Source organism: Sarcophilus harrisii, chromosome 5 (assembly GCF_902635505.1).
Source record: "Sarcophilus harrisii chromosome 5, mSarHar1.11, whole genome shotgun sequence".
NCBI lineage: Eukaryota > Metazoa > Chordata > Mammalia > Dasyuromorphia > Dasyuridae > Sarcophilus > Sarcophilus harrisii.
This window is the reverse complement of record NC_045430.1, coordinates 208160173-208183388: the sequence shown is the minus strand read 5'-3', so window position 1 is coordinate 208183388 and position 23216 is coordinate 208160173. Positions and strand designations below refer to the sequence as shown.

Sequence of the window (23216 nt, the reverse complement as noted above, 5' to 3'; positions counted from 1 at the left end):
CAACTTCTCAGGGTAGAGGCATAAACCAACAAAAGAGCTCAAGAAGTGAAACATAGGGAAATATAGTGGGGAGAATGGAGCAATCCCACCTACCAATCCATCAATGAGAAAAAAAACCTAGCTGTCCTACCCCAGTTATATTTTGGGTTGATATAGTTGTTTAATGGGCTCTGTCTGGGTCATTTATATTTATTATTTTCTGCATAAAAGGGGAGAGGAGGATGATAGCTTAATTTCCTTTTTTTCTAACCTGCATCTAACATTGACCTTATGCCACACCTACTTCACCCTCACACTCTCCAAATAAAAGTGTCTCTGTATTTTCATAGTAATAATTTGAAAATTATCTCAAATCCACTTGAAACACCTACTCCTCCACCTCCTCTCCCATCTCTCACCCCCAAAAAAGACAAAGACAATGAGAGAATTGCTTTTATTTTTAAATATTAGTAACACAGCACAAACAACTTAGTGGTACTTATCAAGTGACCGACAAAAAGGCTATGCTAAATCTTAATGTTTCACATATGTAGTACCTAAAATATCCTACATAAAAGTATCTTAATGTTTACTAAAGTTACAGTTTTCATGATAAGCATAAATACTAAACCACCCCAGGGTTCTAAATTAATCTACCCTCCCTCCCTCCCCTCTTCCCCCCACCTCCATATATAAGGCCCTTAAAACACAATTTTAACAATCAGTTCATACAAGCAGAGGCTACATTTGTATTCTGGCTTCCTGAAGCTCAGTATGTTGCTACAGCACACTGACATGCTGCTTTTTACCAGAGAGCTCGGCCTTCGACAGTGCTAGGTAGAAGCTGCTGGCTTTCTTCCCCTCCCACCCCCCCCCAATCACATCAAAGATTTCACAGTGACTACATCTTGAAGACACAAAAGAACAAACCAGTGTGACCCAGAGGCCCTGGTGTTAAGAGGGAAAGAATTCACTGCCAAGGAACATGCAAGGAATCAAGTTAAGTCAATACAAGGAGATTCTAGTCAGGCTCAAAGAAAAAAAATAATAATAATAAAGGTTAAGAAGCAATAAGGTCATGCAAATGAAATAATTATAGGAAGCTGGAAAATGATCCTGCCAGATTCAAAATGATTTTTTAAATGAAGAGAACGTTTGCAAACTGAAAGTCAGCTCGGCCTACTCACTCATGATAGCAGATGTCACTTTAAACTAGCTTATTCCTTCCCCTCATCATGACCCTATATGAAAAGAGTCAACCAATTGCTGTGGAACAAGGATTATTGGGGCAGAATCCTGGACATCCAATGAAAAGAAATCTTATAAATAAAATAAAGAAGAGATTCTGCATTGTACACACCCCAGAAAAAAAAAAAAAACACACCCCCCCCCCAAAAAAAAAAAACAACAGAACAGAAGTTTAAAGTAGAATTTGGACGGTTTGGAGAGTTTGGGAGTTAAGGTCATAATGAATGTCAGGAATGAATGATTTCACCTCTGGGGTGATTCAGTGGTCACCTGGCAGCATCTAGGAGACAAAGCCAGAGGTCTAGAAACATCTAGGCCCGGTTAACTTCTATTTAAGAGAAAGTACCTTCTTCACGACTCAATGTAACTCACAGTATGACAGTTTTCTTAAATTATGCAGTCTTTAATTATCTTGCTAAGTAGCATATGTTCTACCTCCCTTAGGGAACAAGGGTCACTTGGCAGATCCTTCAAGAGCCCATATCTGCTCACCAGTTAGGTTCACTAGGGCTTGGGCGTGCAGGGTTCTGTTGTAGCAGTCTGCATGAGTTGCATGGATGAAAAGAATGAGATGGAGGTTTAACACTAACCCTCAGCGGGGTGGTGCTCAATCCCCTCAAGGAGAGGACACAAAGTGAAAACATCTACGATCTTCCAAATCACCAGTACATCACACATCACCAAACCACCAATCACTAACCTGGCAGTCTTCTCACTTGCCTAACCCGACAACCCGTTATTAAAATGTCCAAAGTCTCATGAGAAACTGTGATGATAGTGCAGTTTTTGTACAATATTTAAACACGAGCTGTCTTGTACCTAACAATGTGTATGACCAAAACAACATACACACACACATGCGCACGCACACACATACATACACACACACACACAGATGTGTTCAAATGTTATAGGATCATGTGGTGAAAAGGTACTGGTGCATCTGACAATCCGTTTTAATGGTTCCCTTTGGTCGACTTCTTCTTCTTCTGCTCTTCTCTCTGTTTCTGTTTCTTCCTCTTGCCACCTTCTTTGTGTCCTGAGGAAATATGGCTTGTAAAACACTGTTCAGACATTAACTGCATTTCCTCTGTAAGAGGCAAATAGTTCTATATACCCCATATAAAATCACACACACAAATCAGCATCTTCACTTGCAAAAATTGCCATCGTTAAAACCTATATACAAAGGGGCAATCAGAGGAATCCCCTTTTCAGGGGTGTGGGGAGGAGGGAAGCCCCTGGAGCTGGGCAAGGATCCTCTGGCTCTGTGGGGGAGAATACATGCACTGTCCCCTTACTAGAGATCATATACAACCAGCAGCTTTTGTTTAGAGTTCCTGATTGCATCCTTATGTCCACATAACTAGGGGGATGTGCACGAGTCCCTTCCTATGGAGTCAAAGCCCATGCATAGGACAACAGATCAGGAGGTTCCCTCGATCAAACCAACTGCATCTAAAGCAAATCTAAATTCAGATTTTTTTTTTTTTTTAAGTTACAGCTGAAAACCTTTTAATATTAGGAAGAAAGAAGCCATTCAAAGATCTTCAAAGTCCTTCATATTTGACATAGAGGCTACCTATCAATCCATCTCTTTATCTGCATCCTCCTAAGTCTCTCTATCCCTTCTTTCAATTCAGGGGAATTTCAAACACCTTCCTAGTAAGCCGACATGGTAACAGAGCTCCCTCCTGGTGATAGGATTGGAGAACATTTGATTGTGTTGGAGCTTTCCAACAGGGCCAGCCTGAACTTCAGGGCAAGGAAGTTACTTTTCTGACATCTCTGCGGAAGATTGGGCTCATTCTGTGGCATGGTAGGATATTCTCCATTAGAGCACAAGTACCCAATATTCTGACTTGAGCAAGAATCCTTTACCTTTCTAGTCTACCATACTCCAAGTCAGGTTTTGCCTGCCCACGAGCAAAAAAGTCATTGACTCTAGACAGTGACAGCACAGCATGGCTCCATGCACTTATCTTTTGAAGTTCTAGCCAAAGGAGTCAAGGCCCTCCTTGACTCTCATCCTATAGTCACTCTGGTAGAAAGAGCTCCCAGCTGCAAAATGTGGAGGGACTACAAAATAGTTTAACAGATGGATAGGCCTGATGCTTTATGAGGCAATAAAAGAACATGAATTCAATCTGAATTTCTGGATTGGGAATCTGACACGTGAAAGTAGTAATACGGCAGAGCCACTACCACTCTGCACTTTACAAAACATAGATCTTTTAACCCACAGATATAAATCACAAAAACAGAAGATACTCCTCTTAACATGTAATAAATACTAGACTAAAGATGGCTGAAGAAGTTGAATTCTTAGTGGACAACCAGTTTTCACAAACAAACCCTAAAAATAGAATGCTATAAAATGCCTTCCATGCCTAAAAAGAATGCTCAATAGTGATCCCACACTAGTCAACTCACCAAACATTCATCTTAAGGAAAGCCTCTTTTGTTTTTGTTTTAGTTCAAGAAGGTTGTGCTGCAAAGCCCTCTCTGTGTCACAACCTGGCCTGAGGCCTGGGACACATTCCCCTATGGAGAGAAGCATCTTTCTCACGGCTAAAGGCCAACATATTTCACCAAGGGCATCAGCCTAATTATTTCCACATCAGCGCTAGCTGAGCTTGGCTCATCCATGCTAAATTCAAGTTATCTATCCATGTGGTTTACAGCCTTGGTTGAATGATGAGGTTTTTACTTAAAAACCAACTTTTAGCCTCCTAAACTGGAAGCTTAACCAAAGCATGACATATGGATTCTCTGATTATTCTTCCTTTATTCCACATTGGGCTTAGGCTTCAGGCATGACACCTCTAGGTATAAAACAACAATCCTCAAGACAGCCTCTAATCCCCATCCAATTTTATGCTGCTGCAGTACCTCTCTACTAACAGTCCACTTATTTCACTGGGACTAACCTGATACTCAGGATTTTGAAAAGTTCAAAGCTCTCTCAACATGGTCCTTTCCACAGCACAGTGAAAAGACGGATGCTCTTAACTCTTGAAAAATGTTCTAGCCATTCAATATGTAAATTGGTTTGGAGGCCCCTATGGATTTGAAAACAAAGGAAATTTTCCACTTCCCTGCCAAGATTCCACCATGGCACAAAAGGTTGGCCAGCAGTAGATGGAGACTAAAAGCCAAAGCTTTGCCAGCAGGAGGTGCGATCCAAAACCGAGAGCAGATCTCACTTGACCTCCTCCCACAAATAAGGATGGACGACAGAACTAGCTGAGGCAGAGAGCTTGCTTGGGAAAGAAAGCGTTGGTCACTCAGCTTGTCCCATGTGGTATGCGGAGATGGATGATTCCAATCCTCTTAATTCACCATCTCAGTCATTCCCGAAGCACGTTATGAAGCGGACATCCCAGCACGAAGCAAGTCTTGCCTACCTCACTTACTGTCACGGTGAAGAACAAATCTTTCATGGCAGAAAAAAAGGATTGCTTCAGTTTAGCTCCCCTTTTAATCAATCTGTGGCAACCTATCTTGTACCCCACCAAAGGTAGTTACATCTGGAAGCCTAAGAAGTCTTCTCTGACCTTCAAAACCATTCTGGGCACTCCTACTCCCTTTTCAGCTCCCTTTTTCACGTTGTCTTCTCCCACTGGGACATAAGCTTTCTGAGGACAGGGACTATCTATCTTTTTTGTTTGCATTTCTATCCCCAAATGCCTGACACTGAGTAAGCACTGTGTAAATGTTTGTTTTTAATCTAATTCAGGAATCTGGGGTCCAGATTCTAACTCTGAAACTTTCTACTTATGTGACCTTGGTGAAGTCTCTTTATGCCTCAGTTACATCTAAAAATTGGATTTGTGAATACTTTCACGACTTATTCTCCACATGACTGTCTTGAGGAAAGTATTCAGTGAACCTTAAAGGTACTATAGAGTGCTATCATCCTAAGGTATGGACTATGAACAGAAGAGAAACAGCAAAGACTTCTGGCTCTTGTTATCCTCAAACCTGCACCAGTTCTGGGAATCAAAGGAATCTATATCAGTGAGGGGAAGAGAAAAGATAAGAGAAAAGAAAGGCAACAAACTATACAACTCAAGTAACAACGATATTGAGTTGAGTGACAAGGCATGTATATGCCAAATAAATGCAAATTCATCTGGGATCCTTCTATTTCCTTCACTTGGGTTTTGGGGTGGAGGTAGAGGGGAAAATCTTACTAGACACTAGGCCCTGAATTCTTAGTAGGGGGCGGAAATAACAATTAATTAAAAGTGTGAACCATGTTTAATGGATATATAAAATGGTTATTTAAGATGGGGGGGGGGGGAGGTTTAAAGGAGAACTGATATCAAGGGAGGCACATTTGTCACTTTGTTCTAAGTCATGAAACATTGAAGAAGTGAACTTTATAAATAATGGCAAGTTAAGGATACTGATGACACCATTATTACTAATGGTAGATTAAATTAAAAAATCCCACACATCATGATGGAGAAAGGAAAAGACAATGTCCTTGAGAGGTGGGGGAAGAAGAGAAGACAGAAGCCATGAAAATTCACATGGCTTCCAATTCCAATTCCAATTCCAATTCCATGAAGACTGATCCTCTTAATAAATATTTATTAATCACCTACTATGTGCTCCAGACATGGTGCCAAGTTAGGGGAAAGAATAATTAATTCTATTCATACCAGTGAAGACCAAATAAAGTGATACTGTCTCTCAAAGGAGAGAGTCTTTCTAATTCCAAGCTGTACAAGTATAAACCTCATTGGAAATGTTTGCGGTTGACCTTAGCTTGGTGACTAGAAGCCTAGAAGCAGAGAAAACTGGAAAAATCCAGGCAAATATTACACTTAAAAATGCTTTCTAGTCTCCTTTCCTTGAAATAGAGCTCCTCCACCTTTCCATTGGTCACAGAGAAAGACGTAACAGGACTGGGCCACCTGCCTTGATGCAAAGAGAAAGAGAGTCTTAGTTTTGGTTCCTGACAGAAAGTTTGGAGAAATGCCTGTCAAAAGTGGTCCTTCAAAACCAATATCTGGGGTTTGAACCACATGGAAGAAAAGCCCAACAAGGGAGACTGGGCCTATTGTGATTAGGTTCTAAACAATCGTTCCTGCATAGAGATTGAGGACTAAATTAAATCCCATCATCATCAGCAAAGCCATGCTAGGCCAACACCAAGCAGAACTGTGAATATGTATTACTCACCAAATCATTGTGTAGCCCTGCCAGTAACTATGTTGAACTGTTAACTTTATGCCTATGGATGGTTCTCAATTATCCACAACAACGTGACTAACAGCACTGCACTTTCTACTAAGTTCTCTAGAGCTTTTATGCTCAAAAGTTATCTTTTTTACATACCATGGACCCCTTTAGCAGTCTGGGAAAACTTACTTTCAAAATAATGGTTTTAAAACAATTGAAAGAAATGCTAAATTTCAGCTGGAGGCTAGTGAAAATAAAAGATGCCTCTTGAAATCTATCCACAGACTCCTTAGGCTCATGGACTCTGTATGTAGAAGCTTTGCTTTAACCTAGATACCTCCCAAGGTTAAGGGGAAGAGGAAGAGACAGAGACTGTATAAAGTGACTTGCCCAGAATCACACACACAGGAAAGAAGCTACAAGCCCAGGTCTTCTGCCTCCAAATCTAGGGCTCTTTCCTAGGCCACCTTGAAAAAAGCCAGTCTCTTATTTTAAAATGTTTCACAAATGAGTCACATAGTGCTAAGAAGTGTCTGACTACAGTGTCTTCCTCAAGGTTTAGTTTGACACACTTTCTCTATTTGACCTTACATACAGTCAAGAGGTAGGAAAGGGGAGTGGAGGCAGTCTAAATTGCAAATTTTATCCATGTTCAAATGATTTTTTAACAAACTAGTAAAAGACCCAGCATCCATGACAGTTTTCTTTGAGGATTTTTTTTAAAGGCTATAATTCTTCTTACAAAAGTAATCAAATATACAGAGGTTAAGCTATTTATAGTAAAAATTATGTTTTTTAGGATGACAAGCTGAAAGTAAGATTAACTATGAGTGATTAGTTTGACAAGCTTCATGCTGAATGCAGTGTCGATCATTGCAATAACTGAAAACATTGGGCAGCATTTGTGGGCAAGTTAAGTGGTTTCTTAATTTAAAAAAAAAAAAAAAAAAAGGCAGTAGCACACACAACACTTTTCAACATAAAAACTTCTCAACAACGTTCATTGTCCAAAGGACTCCAGAGGCATCTTTTATAAGGTTCTCTTTTCCTCCAAAAGCCTATAGCATGTTTGGGATTTGTATGAATCAGAGGAAGCCCAAGTACATCCTTCTCCATGACGTATTCTGAGAAATGAATTTTCTTTTAAGATAAGCTATTAAGTTTGAAGCAACACAATCACTCTGGCCATTTGGAACAATGCAACTGAATTTTAAAAGTTTCAAATGGAGTAAGCAACAAGGCAAAGGACCAATGGGTCAAAACTGCACCATCTTTACAACACAGCCCATGCTATCGGCACAATGAATTATCTCATTAATCAGAAACAAAAGCAAGACTTGCTGTTGGCTCCCAAAAGAAAATGTGATCTGAGACTCTCCTTTGATTTTCATCCTCAAGGAAATTTAACTGGGAGTAGCTAGACTATTATTACTTATGAAGATACACCCTCATTTAAAACAAATAATGGATCATAAGTGAAAAATATTTTAGCACATCAATATGATTCATTAGAAGAAATCCAGGTGTATCCTGCACAGACACACACACATACATACACACAAACACACACACACACACACACACTGTGGCTGAAAAATTAAATGATTTCAGAGTTATACTTCTGGGTATCACACTAAGCTGTATGGCATAAGCTCTAACATCAAAATTCTCTGCTTAGCAACTAGTCAAACTGCTGAAGCATGAACACATCTGCACTATTCTCTTAAGGAACTCTTTACTCCCTTTTTGCTTCACTTTTCAGGGCCTAACATCTGGCTTTAACAAATTTCATCACAGTGTATACTGAAAGCTCCCTTCAATGGCATCAAAGAAATATTTCCCAAGAAATGTTTAACCAAGTGAGAACAAGCTAACACAGACTTGGAACAAAATATTTCTTAAGCATTCCTCCACTGAAGTCCTATTCTGATACTTTGGGGTGATATTGGAGGTAGTATGATGAAAACTCAGGCTCTGAAAAGATCACACCAGCCGAGTTCAAGCTGTCTAAGTGTGCTCATTGCCAAAAAGATAATCACTCCAAAGCTAGCTAATAGGGGAATTTTGAGGGAGAAAGGCCAGACCACTCACAGAAATCAATTAAGGTGGGGGAGAGGTTACCATTTTGATTGGTGGAGGAAATAGTATGTCATTGACATCATGAGTATTTAGAATAATGAGCACCCCCAGATATCTACCAAGTACCATTTCAGAAGTTGGAAATCAAAGTATTTCTGTCTCATTTAGCAATGAAAAGAATGACTGGTCAGAGGCAGTTTATGAAGATGATAAAACCAACATACTGAAGAGAGGGAATTAAACTTATGCATATAATAACACTACCATGGCTTTACATGAAGGCAAGGAGGAAACGGTTCCTAGGCCATGTGTCTACAATATAGTTATCTAGTTTATTCCTGTTCCAATGAACAAGAGCTTACATAGTGGATAATACAATGAATAGAACACTAAGCCTGAAGTCAACACTCTGAGTTCAAATTCCACCTCAGACACATACTTGAGCAAGTCAATCTCAATCTCAGTTTTCTCAACTATAAAATGGAGACAATAATCGAATCCATCCCAAATTGTTGAGGATCAAACGAGATTATTTATAAAAGCACTTAGCACACAGTAAATGCTATGTAAATGCTTATTCCCTTTTCTTCCCCCCCACTCCCATAACAGATGAAGCTCTTTCTTATCCCAGGCTTGCCGCCTAGAGAGGAAGGCGAGAGAGGCAACACACATAGCTAGGATCCTTTAAATTATTAAAGAGTATTTTGGAATGTACCAAATTCTCCAAACTCGGAGCAACTCAACTTTCTACGATATGGCTTGTCCAAAAGACAATAGTACCTGCTTCGGATTCCTGTGTCTTTCCCCAGTGTGTCTAAGCTCTACTCTTCAGCCCCATCCAACAAAAATACCTCTTTTCAACCCCTCCCCCCACCAAGCTGGTCAGTGCCCAGAACATTCTGGAAGTTTCTAACCCCACTGAAGTTAGCACTGAATTTATTCTGTATTCATACATGCTCCCCAATTGCCTCTATTTTTCATTCAATTACACAGGAAAGGGCTGATGCCTCTAAATCACCCATCTGCTTCTGCTGGCAACTCTCCATCTAGAATCCTAGTTTGATTTGTGCAGTTCAGATGGTTGCTATGCCCATCCTGATGAAGTTTCAGAAGAGAACTATTGAGTCCAGGTAGAGAAAATGGGTCACAGTACCAGAGAGTTTAGAGTCAGAAGGGAACATCTAGTCTCATTTTGTAGTTGAGAAAACTGAAAGTAACTTACCAAGGTCACAAAGGTAAGTTGTGCAGAATATGGACTCCAAATCCATTGTTCTCAACTCTACACAGACATTTTGCTTTTTATCAGGCTAGAACATTTCTAGAATATATCACTCACTAACTATACCCTTTCCTTTGCATTCTAAAATCATAGATGTGGAGCTAGAAGGATCTTAGTAATTAACTAAACCCTATCCGAGCCAGGTTAAAAAAAACTGAGGCTTAAATAAATAATAAATAAATGGCTTATCTAAGATTGGCCCTGCAATTAATGACTGAACTAATATTTAAATCTATACCCCTTCTCTATTTGTACATTATGTTGTTTTCCCAATTTATAAACACAAGTATGGTGCCCTGCTTTACCACAGAAAGATGAAAATCCCAAGAGAGTGCTGTTTCTTTATAAAATTTTAAGTTCTCCAAGAAACTAAGAAAAAGACCTAATCCCTCTACTTCCCAGATCAGAGCTTCAGACCACATTGCCTTTTAAGAGACAGAGATTTTCTTCTTGAGTTCTTACTATTGAGAATTAGGGGAAAAAATGTGGAAGAAGATTCACCAACCAAACATCTTTTGTTTCTTTTCCCATAGGAATAGTTTGAGTGGGTTCCACTTAAATTGTCCTGTGGGTATTTTCTCAGCATACCTCCAAAACTGACTATTTGGATTTCTGATAATCTGATTTCATCAAATTTCATGATAGCCAATCCTCTCACTTACCTAAATTAAGGAACCTATATTAACAAAGAGAAGAGGCATGGACAATATAAAACGATTATTTATGCTCAGCTTTGGGATACAGCCAGAGATTCACAGCTGTTCAGTGACACATACGAACCCCATACATGCACGTGTACACCATGCCTAGGTCTACTACCAATACCTAATGGTTTAGCACTAATAGAAACCACTGGGGAAATAAAGATAGAGGTGGTTGTAATAATGACTATAATTGGCTAACAGAAGAAATGCACTAATTCTATAAATAGCTTCAAAAGTCCTGGATCATAGTTTCCTTCAGTAGCAGCCTTTTAAAGTTCCTCATTTTTGATGATTGGGAGATCACAGGAAAAGATCTGTAAGAGGCTTTAAAGGTCAGCTTGTCCAACTCCTTTGTTTTAAAGATGAATTAACTAGGGCTAGGTTAAGTGACTTGCCCCAGGTCATGCAGATTATAAGGAGCCAAGATAAAACCAGGACCCAAGCCTTCTGACTCCAAATCTAGCATTCTTGCTACTGGGCCATTTTGGTGGCATTCTGCAATCTAGCTGCCATTTCTGTGCAGGTGCCCACATGAAGCCAACCCATGGCTGAACGGCAGAATGAGGACAAGTGGACTCAGTAATACCTGCAGCTCTAGATGAATGGGAGGTGGGGATGGAGAGGGAGGAGACAGACACACACACACACACACACACACACACACACAGTCTCTCTCTCTCTCTCTCTCTCTTCATGCTCACTCACAAAAGATCACTCAGTTTAGCACAATCCTTCTTACTAATAGGGTGTGTGGGGAGCTGAGGGGAAGATAGGGATGAAGAGAACAGGATGACTTCTGCAGCGGCCGTGAAGAGGAAATAGATGCAACACGTCTTTGGCACTTAAGAGACTTCCCACTTTACTTGGGCATGAGGGTATCCTATAGCTTATTACTGATACCAGGAAAAGGCATGAAGAGTATTTTTCCGTAGTTACAGAGTTCTCTACCTGCTCTACCTGTATGGAGTCCACCAGGCCTTAACGTTAAACATGCCTGAAACATGAGAATCCTCTTCCATTCCCATAGTTGCAGGTTAGGGGCCCAGCACATGTATCAGGGATGAGTTAGTCAGAGCCAGAGAACTAAGGCATTGGCTGATGTAGGGTGGGGCTTGAGAGTGTTTAAAAGGAAGCAGCCCTTTGCAGTGATAGCTAGCACCCGTTTTCTTGGAATAATGATGCACTTCACACACACAAAAAAGAACCATACAGAACCCCCCTCGTTTTAGAAGTGGGGGAAACTTGGAGGTTTGGAGAGATTAAGAGTTACTTGAAAGGATGTCTGTCTCCTGAGTTAGGGTAGAGAGTTGTGCATGGAAACCTAAAGGAATTCGCCTATGCCCCTGTGGGCATCTCCCCTAACTTCCCCCCAGCCTCCAGATTGCTCTGCCCAGGTCAGGTCAGGACACAACAACACTGGCTATCGTCTTCCTCTTTGTTTTGGTCTGAAAAAGGTTTTCCCTCATCTGGGGGGCTTTCTACATCAAGCTTTATCTGCTCTTTCAGCTCATTCTGCTCTTTCTGCTCATTCTGCTCTTTCTGCTCTTTCTGCTCATTCTGTTCTTTCTGCTCATTCTGTTCTTTCTGCTCATTCTGCTCTTTCTGCTCCTCTGCACAACTAAGGGGATCTGGGAGCACGATGACATTCTTTTCCTCATGGATATTAGTTTTAGAACTTTCACTTTTGGGAGAAACTGAAGGGAGTTTCTCCTCCAAAGGGATTGAGGAATACCCCTCATCAACCTTTTTTTCCACACCTGCTACGAATATGGGGGACTCCCAGCTGCTGCTGACCCGAGGTTTATCCTGCTCCTCCTCAAAAATATTTTGAGGTGCGGGTTTGGAAGGAGCAGGGCGGTTCATCTTCTGAGCACGGGACTGGAAAGGCAGGGCACTCTGTCCTCTGCGGCTGCACTCCTCCGCGAAGGCGTTTTCATCTTCTACACCTGAAAGAGCACACAAACGCAAGGGGACATAAGCAGCACATCCTAGGAATTGGCAGCCATCATCCCAGGCGGTTACACTCTAGCAGGAACAACATACCCAAAGTATTTCTTTGAGAAATTTGAAGCAAAGAGCTTGGCCTTTGCCTCATTCAAAGGTAATGATTCCTGAAATAGCAGAGAGGGCACCAATTTTAAGTCCTTCTTACAAACTGCATCTTTCACTATTTACAACCCATCTGCTTTCCATTTTAGCTCAGCTTAGAACAGAGCTACAAAGAGGAAGCACAGTGTGCCTTAAAAACCGAAGCCTGGACATCTCTGCCACTCTTGTATCCAATATTCTTCCTTCCATACATTTTTGAGAGTTCAATAGATCACTCCAGGGAATGATTTATCTTGTTCTAAATTTTAAAAAAAAAATGTTCCTGAGGTTGACAACCCTAGACAAATTCAACCATTACCATGCAGGGTGAAAAAGGCAAAATGACTTATTTCCAGGAAGCATTTATTCTAGAATCAGTGCAAGAAGCTCCTGAGTACTAAAAACATTTGCTAACAATTCGACATGAAAGGAAGAAGACTGATACAATGGTGGTGTCCTAATAGAATTTGAAATGATACGAACAGTCAATTGCCTCACCAAATTCTATCATCTATTTCCTAATTGACTCCAACTGGGAAGTAGTGTTCTTTCAAAGATTCCAGCCTTATTTGCACACATCATGAGAGTCTCGATGCCAACTTCTTGCCTTGGAATTTGAAGATTTATCATTCAGAATGTAGGCATTTCTAACTTGTTTTGCCAACTGGTGTCTTTTTTTTTTTTTTAAATAAAGCGTTTCAAAAATGGGGGTAGGGAATGGCATTGAATACTGGGGATTAGTTAAAACAAAATGTTGAACACCATGACTAAGAATAATTGCAGAATGATTTCAATTTAAATTCTTGGGAAATGCTTAGATTGAACTTTTGATTGAGTAATTAATGATGACACAGGAATAACTGAGAACTTGAAGCACTGGGAGAAATTCATTAATGTCATTTAAAAATCCAATGATGTACCCAATATACTTAGCATGACAAAGTGGTCCTATTCTCTAAACCTTCACCCATGACACTCCATCTCCCAACTGAGCATTTTCTCTGGCTGTCTTCCAGACTTGGAATGTTCTCCATCCTTATCTCTACTTCCTGGCTTCCTTTTAGTCCCAGCTAAAACTCACAGCTTTTGCAGGAATCCCTTCCTATTCCTTCTTAATCTTAGTGCCTTCCCTTTGAGACTGTATTCTGTTTCCTCCTCCCATTAAAACTGTGACCTTACATACACACACACACACACACACACACACACACACACGCGCGCGTGCGCGCCTACACTGTGCTAAGAGTTGGGGATACAAAGAGGACACTTAATAAATGCTGGTTGATTGGCTAAGTCAGGATACTTAGCACAGAACTATATACCAAGCAAATTACTGTTACCCTTAAGCTTTGTACCTTCACTCTTAACACATATCTTCCTCATCACCAAATCACAAAAGAAATACTGATGGGATCATGGAAAGTGTGATTTTATGGGGTTATAAAGTGTGCTTTTAAGAAGCATTCTTGATTGTGCCTCTCTGTAAGATTCAGTGCTCCCTCATCATCCTGTGCTGTTGTCCATCTTGGCTCTAGAAGCTAATTTAAAAAAAAAAAAAAAAAAGATTCTTTGACTTTCCACAATGGGACTCATATATAGATGTGTTAAGTCAAATTTTTCATGTCTCATCACTGGATCTAGGCTATAAAGAATCAGTTTAAATTTTTATGTTCTAAATGTATAGGCCTTTGGAAAAGGCTGTATCCCCCCCTTCTTGCCAAATTTCCACAGTTGGATGGGACCTTAGGGACCAGCAAATACTTTGCAATATGCCCAACAAATAATTAGTTGGATTTATGCCAAGTTGGTTCTTGCCGACAAGAATTCTGACATACTATTACCTGCTGTAAATATAGTAAATGAAACCTGTTAACAACAAAATGTTTTCTGGATAAAATGAACTTTCTCATCTCCCATTGTGATGAAATAGCTGAAGCCTCCTTCCTCTGATAACAGATCAATGAGTAAAGATTGTAATGATACTTCTGGGATTTTAGAAGATGATCTCATTGGGTAGTTATATGCAAATTACCAAATCCTCTTTTTGGCTGGAGCATAGGAATTTTGGCCTCAGTAGTCTGTCTCCTTAAACTGAGAATAAATTAGATTTTGAGGGTAAACTTGCAATCTTTTTATCACCTAAGGGAATTCCTGTTCCAATCAATATCCACCAAGTTACTCCCCATCACCAATCCATCACCAATATAATCTTCCATGAACAGCTCAATAATAGCTGCTTGTATTTACAAAGCAGTTCCCCAGACAATCATTTCATGAAGGCAGAGTTCTCAAGGTTTTACCCTTCACATGAAGAAAGCCTCCTCACATCCCAAGCCTACCCTATGCTCTCCTCCTCTCCCAAAAGGCACAGAACAGTTATTCTTGTAGGCATGGATATCGGAGTCCTCCAGCTCTGCAATCATCACATCCATAAACCAAGAGGCCAAAAGGCAATGGTCGGTAACTAATACTTTCATTCACAACATGCGATTACAACCAAAATGTAAAAAAGGAAAATCTGGTCTTTTATTTCCCACTCACAACCACATATTCCTTCCAAAGGCCTCCTGTGGACTCCAATAAAGACAATTATGAAAGCCCAACATTTACAGTTGGAAAAGGACCTTAAAAACATAATTACAAAGCTGGAAGAGACTTCAGAAGTCATCTAATCAAACTCATTTCTCAGATGAGGAAACCAAGGCCCAGGGAGCTTGTGATTTGCTCACAATTATATAGGAAGTTAAGTATCAGGTGGAATTAGAATCCAGATCCTTTAAGTCTAAAGCCACTGCAAATATTATAAGATCTAGGGCTAGGAGAGTCCTTAGATATTTAAAGTTCTAATTAACTCTTGAGTAGTTTAATGCCCCATTCACTACAGACATGAGGAAACCATGCCTCAGAGAGAAGAAAAGCGATAGAACAACTATTTACTGAAACCCAGGTCCTAACTCCCTCTCCAATGTTCCTCTACTTAACCATGGGGCCTGTAGGTCACTAGTCTCAGAAGACTTCTATCTCAGAAGTATATAATCTAATGACTGAGGAATCACTTCATTATCTGGTCGTTTCCTTGTTTCTAAAACAGAGCGACTGGACTAGATGGTTTTTCCCTAACTTTTAAATTCTGAGATTCTATATAGGGCTTACTTTAAGAAAAACAAAATGAAACAAAAGCCCCATACCAGAACTATCCATGGATACCTAGAAAATGGCTTTAAAGAAACATGGCAGAAACATTGAGTCTTCAAGCAGGTCACAACAGAAAGAACTTAACTGGGCTAATGGAAAAACTGGTCAGAGAACTCAGAATCTCCAGATGATTCACCCACAAAAGGAGTTTCCCCACCAAAGCTGATATAGCAACTAGAAACCAGTTTTGCTCCTGTCTGGGGTTTCTGTGGTATGATGCAACAAGCTGTGAAATTCCAAAATGTCCTGCCTGCAGGGTAAAGTAAAGCCCAGCATTGAACACAGACAGCAAACAATCAGGTTCCTACTTCTCTGTGAAAAGGAGTGGAGAAAAGGTATAGAAAATAGCTTTATACAGAGTACCACTACATCCTGATGGTTAAAAGCACAGTGTTTAGGACACATTTCAAAAACCCCAATTGTGAAACTGAACAGTAGGCAGGTAGGAAGGGGATTTTGGTGACCAAGTTTCTGTAAGCTCACCTGGCTGCTTCCTTTTGGTTTCCCTGGCAATAAGTCAGTTGCCAGTCAACGAAACACAGTAGAATCGCTAATCATATTCTCCTAAGAGCAAGCTTCTTTTTTTCAGCCCCTGGCCAACTTTTCAATTTCTTTCTACCTTGGGAAGGAAGAGGCTACTGAACCAATCCCACTTCAATAAAAAGTAGCAAATGCAGGCCACAGACTGGGATATGAGTCCCGGGACTGGAATGTTTGAAAGTAAGTCCACCTAAACCATGCCAGACATATGAGGAACTCATGAATTCATATAATTACATAAAATTTAACATATACCTTATTAATTAATAATGTAGAAGATTTAACAGTTTCTAAAGCTTTTAGCCTTGTGGCATTTTGCCTTTTGAGTTCAATATAAAGCGTTTCAAGATATTTTTCAGGTACTAGGAAGCAAAGAAGCAATGCTCTCCATTAGTCTAACTGCAGAGGTATTGGGTTGACATAGACTGGTGAAATACCCAGTCAGATCTCCAAGACAGCACCAAGACAGTGGGAATTTTCCATTCCCTGTGCCATGTAAATTTGAGAGATCATATGTAGAAGAGAGCAAGTACTGGATTGGTTCTGCCACAATAAAATGCATGACTTGGTCAAGTCACTTAAATTTTCTAAGACTCAGTTTCCTTGTTTTTAAGATGAGAACTGAAATTAAATAACCTTTAGGGTTCTAACTCCAAATTTGTAATCCTAAGAGGAGAAATTCATAATCAATATTAAGAGAGCATTTTTGAATGTGACTTTGTATGTAGGGGTGTGTGTGTGTGAGTGTGTGTGTGTATCTATCACACATCAGATGTTTCCATTTTTTAAAACTGGTAACTCCATAATTTTCTCCCATTTTTCTTTTTTTTTTTTAATTTGTTATTTATAAATCACGAGCTCTAAATTATCTCCTTCCCTCCAATTGAGAAAGCAAGATATATCAACTGATATCAATTATACACCCATATAAAATTTTAAAGAGGTAAAAAGTGATCTCAGCAATCTTGTCCAATCCCTAATGAAATCATTAAGAACCTTGCATAACAGTCTCAAAAAGTGCCAACTGAATTTTTGCTCAAATACCTAATGGGACATCCAAAGACAAACCATTCCATTGTCTGGCTTTTTTTTTTTTTTTTTAAATTATCAGTTAGTTTTCCTTTATGTTGAGCCAAAAAACTACCCCCTGTAATTTCCAATGTCCTAGTCCTAGTCCTGTCTTTTGTAGACAAAGAAACAGTCAGTCCCCCTTACCCATTAAAACCCTTCAAATATATCATAATTTTGTCCTCTTTTGAACTTTCTCTTCTCCCTAATAAATATTTCCATTTCTTTGAATGTATCTTCTTATGCCATGGTTGCAAGGCACATCTTAGTTATCCCACCTCTCTCTGTTTTCCAACTTATCCTTCATCTTATTTATTAAATTTGATAACCAGATCTATACACAAGATGTTTTCAGAAATGGTCTGGACAAGTGGACTTCATCAGGACTATCATGTTTTCCTAGGCCTGGATGTTATACACCTATGAATACAGTCCAGTTCACATTGGCTTTCTGGGTTGCCTACAACTTACTATGTAGTTACCATACTATGGACAGACCTGATTTAACAGACTAACAGAAATCCCTACTGATAGTTTTTTGACCTCCCTTTCCCCTACACTTCACCCATGTACTTCATTCTCTTTTAAACTTTATTAGTTTCAGCCCAACATAGGCATAAGAAGATGACAGTTTTGAATCCTATCATTTATCATATAAGTCATTGAGACATGGTACGTGTTAGAGATGATCTTCCACAGTTGCTTTAGAATTTGGGTCTTTCCTTTTACTTGCTTCAGCAGATATTTATACAACTTGCTGAACTTAACAAATTTAATATTCAACCAAGAAAAACTGCATTCCACCTTGAACACATTTCTACTCTGGGCCTTGCTATCTGTACTATATGTGTGTTAGGTTCTGTTTCGCATACTAAAATAAATCTTTTAATCACAATGAACTTGTGTTCCTTGAGTAAATCAAGGGCAAAGTACCAATTTGCACTTCATTTTCTATTCAATGTCCCTCAAATCAAAATGAAAGGCAATTGAAAAATGAGGATCAAGAATCCAATAATGCCTTCTATCCCTATCCAAAATTGCCACTTTGTATTCTGTTCTGATCTGTATAAAAAGGAATGATCTCCCAATAAAACTAGGGCCTATGAAAAAAAAAAGTTCAAAGCAATCAAGAAACATCTTAAAAAAAGAAAACACACTATTATCAGAGGTCATCGCAATACCACAAAACCTATGTTCATAGGTGGGCAGACAGTGAGGCATAATGAAAAGACCAATTTTGGAAACCAAGAAGCCAGATTTGAATATTTGCTTCTACCATTCTCCAGATAACTCAATTTATGCAAGCCAATTAGCCTATCTGAGCTTCAGTTTCCTGATAGAGATAACATTTGTAATTCACAGCACTATATTGTAAGCATCAAGATAATTACGGGAAGATCTTTATAAAATTAAAGTACTATCTAAATATATTTGATCATCATTCATTCAATATATGAATAGGTAGTACAAAAATGCAGTCAGCAAGTGTTTAAACAAACATTTGCTCCCACTCAACTCAAATTTTTATTAACATATTCCCTTCCTAATTTTTCATGTTTTTTCCTTTAGAAGATTACCCTATATTTAATTACCTACTTGAATGGTGATTTCCAAAGCAGAGCATAAGGCTGGGAGTATTTTTTTTTTTTTTTTGTATTATCAATATCTAGGGCAATACCTTGTACAAAGTACATAATAAAAACAGTACAGTGAACAGAACACTGAACTAGAGGTCAGGGCAGAGATCAGGAAGGCCCGAGTTCCAATTCTGTCACAAACATTTTCTAGGTCCGTAACCTTAGGGCAACCACTTAAAACACTCTCAGATGTTTCTTCTTCTATAAAATGGGAGTTATGATTAGCACTAACTCCCAAAGGTAGTGGTGAAGATGGAAGGAGGAATACCGAGTTAGGCACTAAAATACATAGACCAGCAGGAGTGCCCACTCTCATGGCCACACCTACCTAGGAATTTATGGCCCCTGGTAAGATCTATCACGATGATCTTTTTGCCAATAAATGGATGCAGGCTGGGCTGGAGCAAAGGGAGGGAACCTCGCCACAGTGTTATCTAAGAACATAAATACTATAAATTTGTTTTAAAAAGTTATAAACATTAAGATTTGTTCTGATTACTACTACCCACCAGCAAGAGACTATCCACTAATTGTTCTCCACCTGCTGCCGCCCACCCCTGAGGAAGCTTTTAGTTCTGACCATGGTACTTTTGACATTGTGAAAGCATCTGTGCTTGAGTCACAGAGCCACAGGCCTTGGCCATTTGCCATACAACAGTCTCAGAAAAGCCTGGCTGTTTCCAGAATCCCATGACTGAATTACTTCCATTGCCTCCTGGAACCTTAAAGAGTGAGGGGATAAGGTACAAGGGGATGTTAGGGAACTTAGCTACTTTTAGTTATTATGGCAACTGCACTCCATTATTCACTGTGGATGTCTCTGGCCTCTTTCTTAACTTATAATATGGGGGAGGGGAAGTGTAGGGGGCCCTAGAATCTCTTAAATTTCCTTCCAGTTTAAAATCTGAGTCCAAAACCCTAGAGAGAAAAGAGGCCACATTTAAGATTGAATCAGGACTACAGGCACCAACATTTCCCAAATTACCAATACCTTTTGAAAAGCCAAATATCTGGGGTGGGGGACAAACAACAAAAGTTGTCACTTTCATGGCACAATGAAGTCCCAGCTCCAATGAAGACCACCCTATTTTCTATAATTAAAGCAACCTGCCCAGGTCTCAAACAATGTTTGATTTAAACATTGATTAAACATTAAAAAATGTTTTGATTTAAAGATTTAAACCCAAATCTTTACCGAGGTAATCCACTAACTAAATCATGTTGCCTTTCATCTAGGCTGTTGATGGGAATTTCCAGGCACAGAATATAGTTATTTACTGAAATGAGTAGCAGAAATGAGGAGGGAAAAAAACTTTCCTATTTTGAGTCTGGTTGTTTTCTCGATCATCTCTGAATAATAAGTTAATTATTTATATAACACCTTAAGGCTTGGCAAACTTTCTATATTAACTCATTTGATCCTCAGAAAAACCTTTTGATACTCTGATTATCTCCTTTCATCGTTAAGGAAAATAAGGCTGAGAGAAAGTCACAGGCTCAGTAAAAAGAAGCCTCTTTCTGACGTGAAAAAATGAACTTATATTTTTAGAGTAGCCTTGGATATATCACCATTAAAATTCCAATTAGTGAGTCCCTAGCCAGAGCAAAATTACTTTTTCACACTTAACATAAGCTTTATTTTGAGTTTAAGTCTTTGGTGAGGCCTATATATATATATATTGTCATTTTTATAGCATGGGGAACAGGTTGGGATCCAAGCAAACAAACCCAGTATTCTCCCATGATTTCATAATGCTCTCTAAGTTATCAGCCACAGCAGGCTGGATTTTGGATAGTGACCCTGAAATGACTCAGCAAACTCCACACAGAGACTTGAAGTTGTAGACTGCCAAGGTTAAGAGCTATTCCCCTTTCCCACCCCCACCCCACCCCTCATTCCCTGGCCTGGCCATTGTCTGAAGCTATTTCCTTCTTCCCAAACCGGTTCCTCGGCTCTGAAAAGGTAAAGGAAAGAGCAGAGGGAGTGAAGGGTAGGGGGGAGGGAAGTTAGGAGGGGAACTAGGAAGAAAATTAAGGGAGAATACTCTGTTGAAATTTATTTTAATTTTTTAAATCAGAAAACAACTTGGAAGGGACTTGAAGCAAATTGTGGTATAAAATGATTTTTTAAAGTGGCTTAAAGTTTAAAAATAACAATAGAAGAAAGTGTAATTCTGGTAGAAGACTAGCAGTACAAAAAATATATGTGCACTTGCTTTGTAATAATGCATCTTTAATATTGTTGACACCCAGAGTTACAATTCCATAATTCAACAACATGCTGATGGCTCCTAAAGGAAAAAAAAAGACATAACTAGGTTTCTTCATTTGACCAACTTCCTCTAAGTTGAGATGTGTAGAAGGGCTTAGGTACATTCCAAGTAAACCACATGCAACAGTGTAGCTGCTCCTGATACACATGGAATACCTACAACTACAGAGCCAGGGTATTGCTGTCACAAAAACACTGGCCTCTTGGCTGGCTGACTCAAGGGTCTGATCAATCCTTCCATTCCTCACAGTATCACTTAAAAGACTCAGTCTCAATTTGGGAAAAACTATGGTATGCTCAAAACCATTTTAAATATACAAGTTAACTGTTACATTTGACTGAATATTATCTTTTAGTCTCTTTTTTGGGGAGGCAGGAAATAGGATTGCAAAACAAAATATCAGTTATAACCTTGGGACTTTTGACAAAGTAGATGGGTCTTTTTCTGCCCAGATCCACAAAGCCTGAACCTATTAAATTAAAGCAACCAGAAAGAAATCCTAGAGCAGGGGAATTCCCAAAAAGAAAATACATAGGTTTAGGTCTCCCAAGGATAGAGATTCAGGAGATCCCAGCATCACCTGGGAACCCTGGGTCGTCCTTTTTGCCACCTCCAACAAAATAATGAATTGTAAAAGCAATATTCAAATTGGAACTGTTATTTTTATATTTACAAAGTTCTCATGCTAGGTAATGGGCCAATATTTGCCTTAAATTCCCAATGGAGAAGGGAGTTTCACGTTAAGAGTTGCTTATGCTTAAACCCCTGAGTAGACCACTGCCATAAAGTAGGAAAAATCCAACAGGAGGTCAATGGTACTCAACACTCCAGAGTGGAGCTGCTGAACCAGATTAAAAAGTAATTGGGAATTGTTAAAAATAAAATTTTAAAAATATCCTGTAACCAATTTTTCCTGAATTATTTACCAGCAGAGGGCAATATTGTATACGAAGAGCTCAAAACAAGTAAAACATAGTTCCTAGTGTTGCTTAGTATTCTCTTCAAGATGATGGAGAATGCATTTGTTTGCTGCTAAAGACTTCACCTGCTTGCAGCAGCTTAGACAAAAAGCTTCAACAATAAAAACCCAGGAATTTGAGCAAATCCAGCAAAACTATCTCTACTTTTTGCCATCTGTTGCAAGGGTGACTAAATGCAACCTGTTTTTTTTCTGACCATGTGAAAAATACATTTAAAATCCAGAATGCTATGGATTGGAAAGATAACTTGCTCCTTGACTTGTCCAACCTTATTGTTCTACTAGAACAAATTCTACGAAAACAGGGCAATATGTATTTCCTTCTTTGTATCCCAAATGTCTAATACAATGTTATCTGACATCACACGTAGTAGGCACTTAATATTTTGTTGATTGGGCATAATATCCTTGATCTTTTATTAGGGAGCTGCAGGGTAGCTCTTCACTAAAGCAGCTTTAGAGTAGAGCAGCTTCACTAAACTCAGTCTCCTCTCCCTGCTGCCTTGAGGGCAAAGTTGTGGCTACCAGAGAAGTAATAAAGAGTTTATATGAGTTCTCTTCTCACAAAACCTCATTTAATTGCCAAATATGACCCTGTTATTTACTTTGCTCATTCATTATTCAGGGACACTCAACAGGTTTAAACCATTTTAGAGCCATTAAATTCATTACCCTCCTGTGTTAAAAACCCAAGAAGCAAAAGTTTAATGGCAGGGAAAGAAGAGTGTAGATTGTTTGAAAATGCATCTGTGAAATTTCTGGAAAATGCCTAGCCAAAAGGTAAAATGCAAAAGTAATATTCAAATTGGAACCCAGCTATGTATTTGTCTAAAGCTCTCCTGTGATCTAATGGTCTTCCTTTCTTACAACAATAGGGTTATTTACAAGGACCAAATATTATCACCTATGTAGTGATTTGCAGACTTTAAATATGTGGGTGCACATGTGTTAACT

At 39.2% G+C, this 23216-nt stretch overlaps 1 protein-coding gene across 4 annotated transcripts in view; it reads right to left on the bottom strand.

The window, feature by feature from the left end:
* Window positions 1–419: 419 nt before the first annotated feature.
* Window positions 420–23216, bottom strand: part of DNAJB6 (DnaJ heat shock protein family (Hsp40) member B6) — a 104441-nt gene continuing 81644 nt past the window's right edge. For all 4 annotated transcript variants that reach the window (XM_031939560.1, XM_031939558.1, XM_031939557.1 and 1 more), the window contains 2 exons: window positions 12240–12428; window positions 420–2266 (listed from right to left, as the gene is read on the bottom strand). In XM_031939560.1, the coding sequence (XP_031795420.1) occupies window positions 2184–2266; window positions 12240–12428 (272 nt within the window). In that variant the 3' untranslated portion in view covers window positions 420–2183. The remainder of the gene's footprint in view (window positions 2267–12239; window positions 12429–23216) is intronic.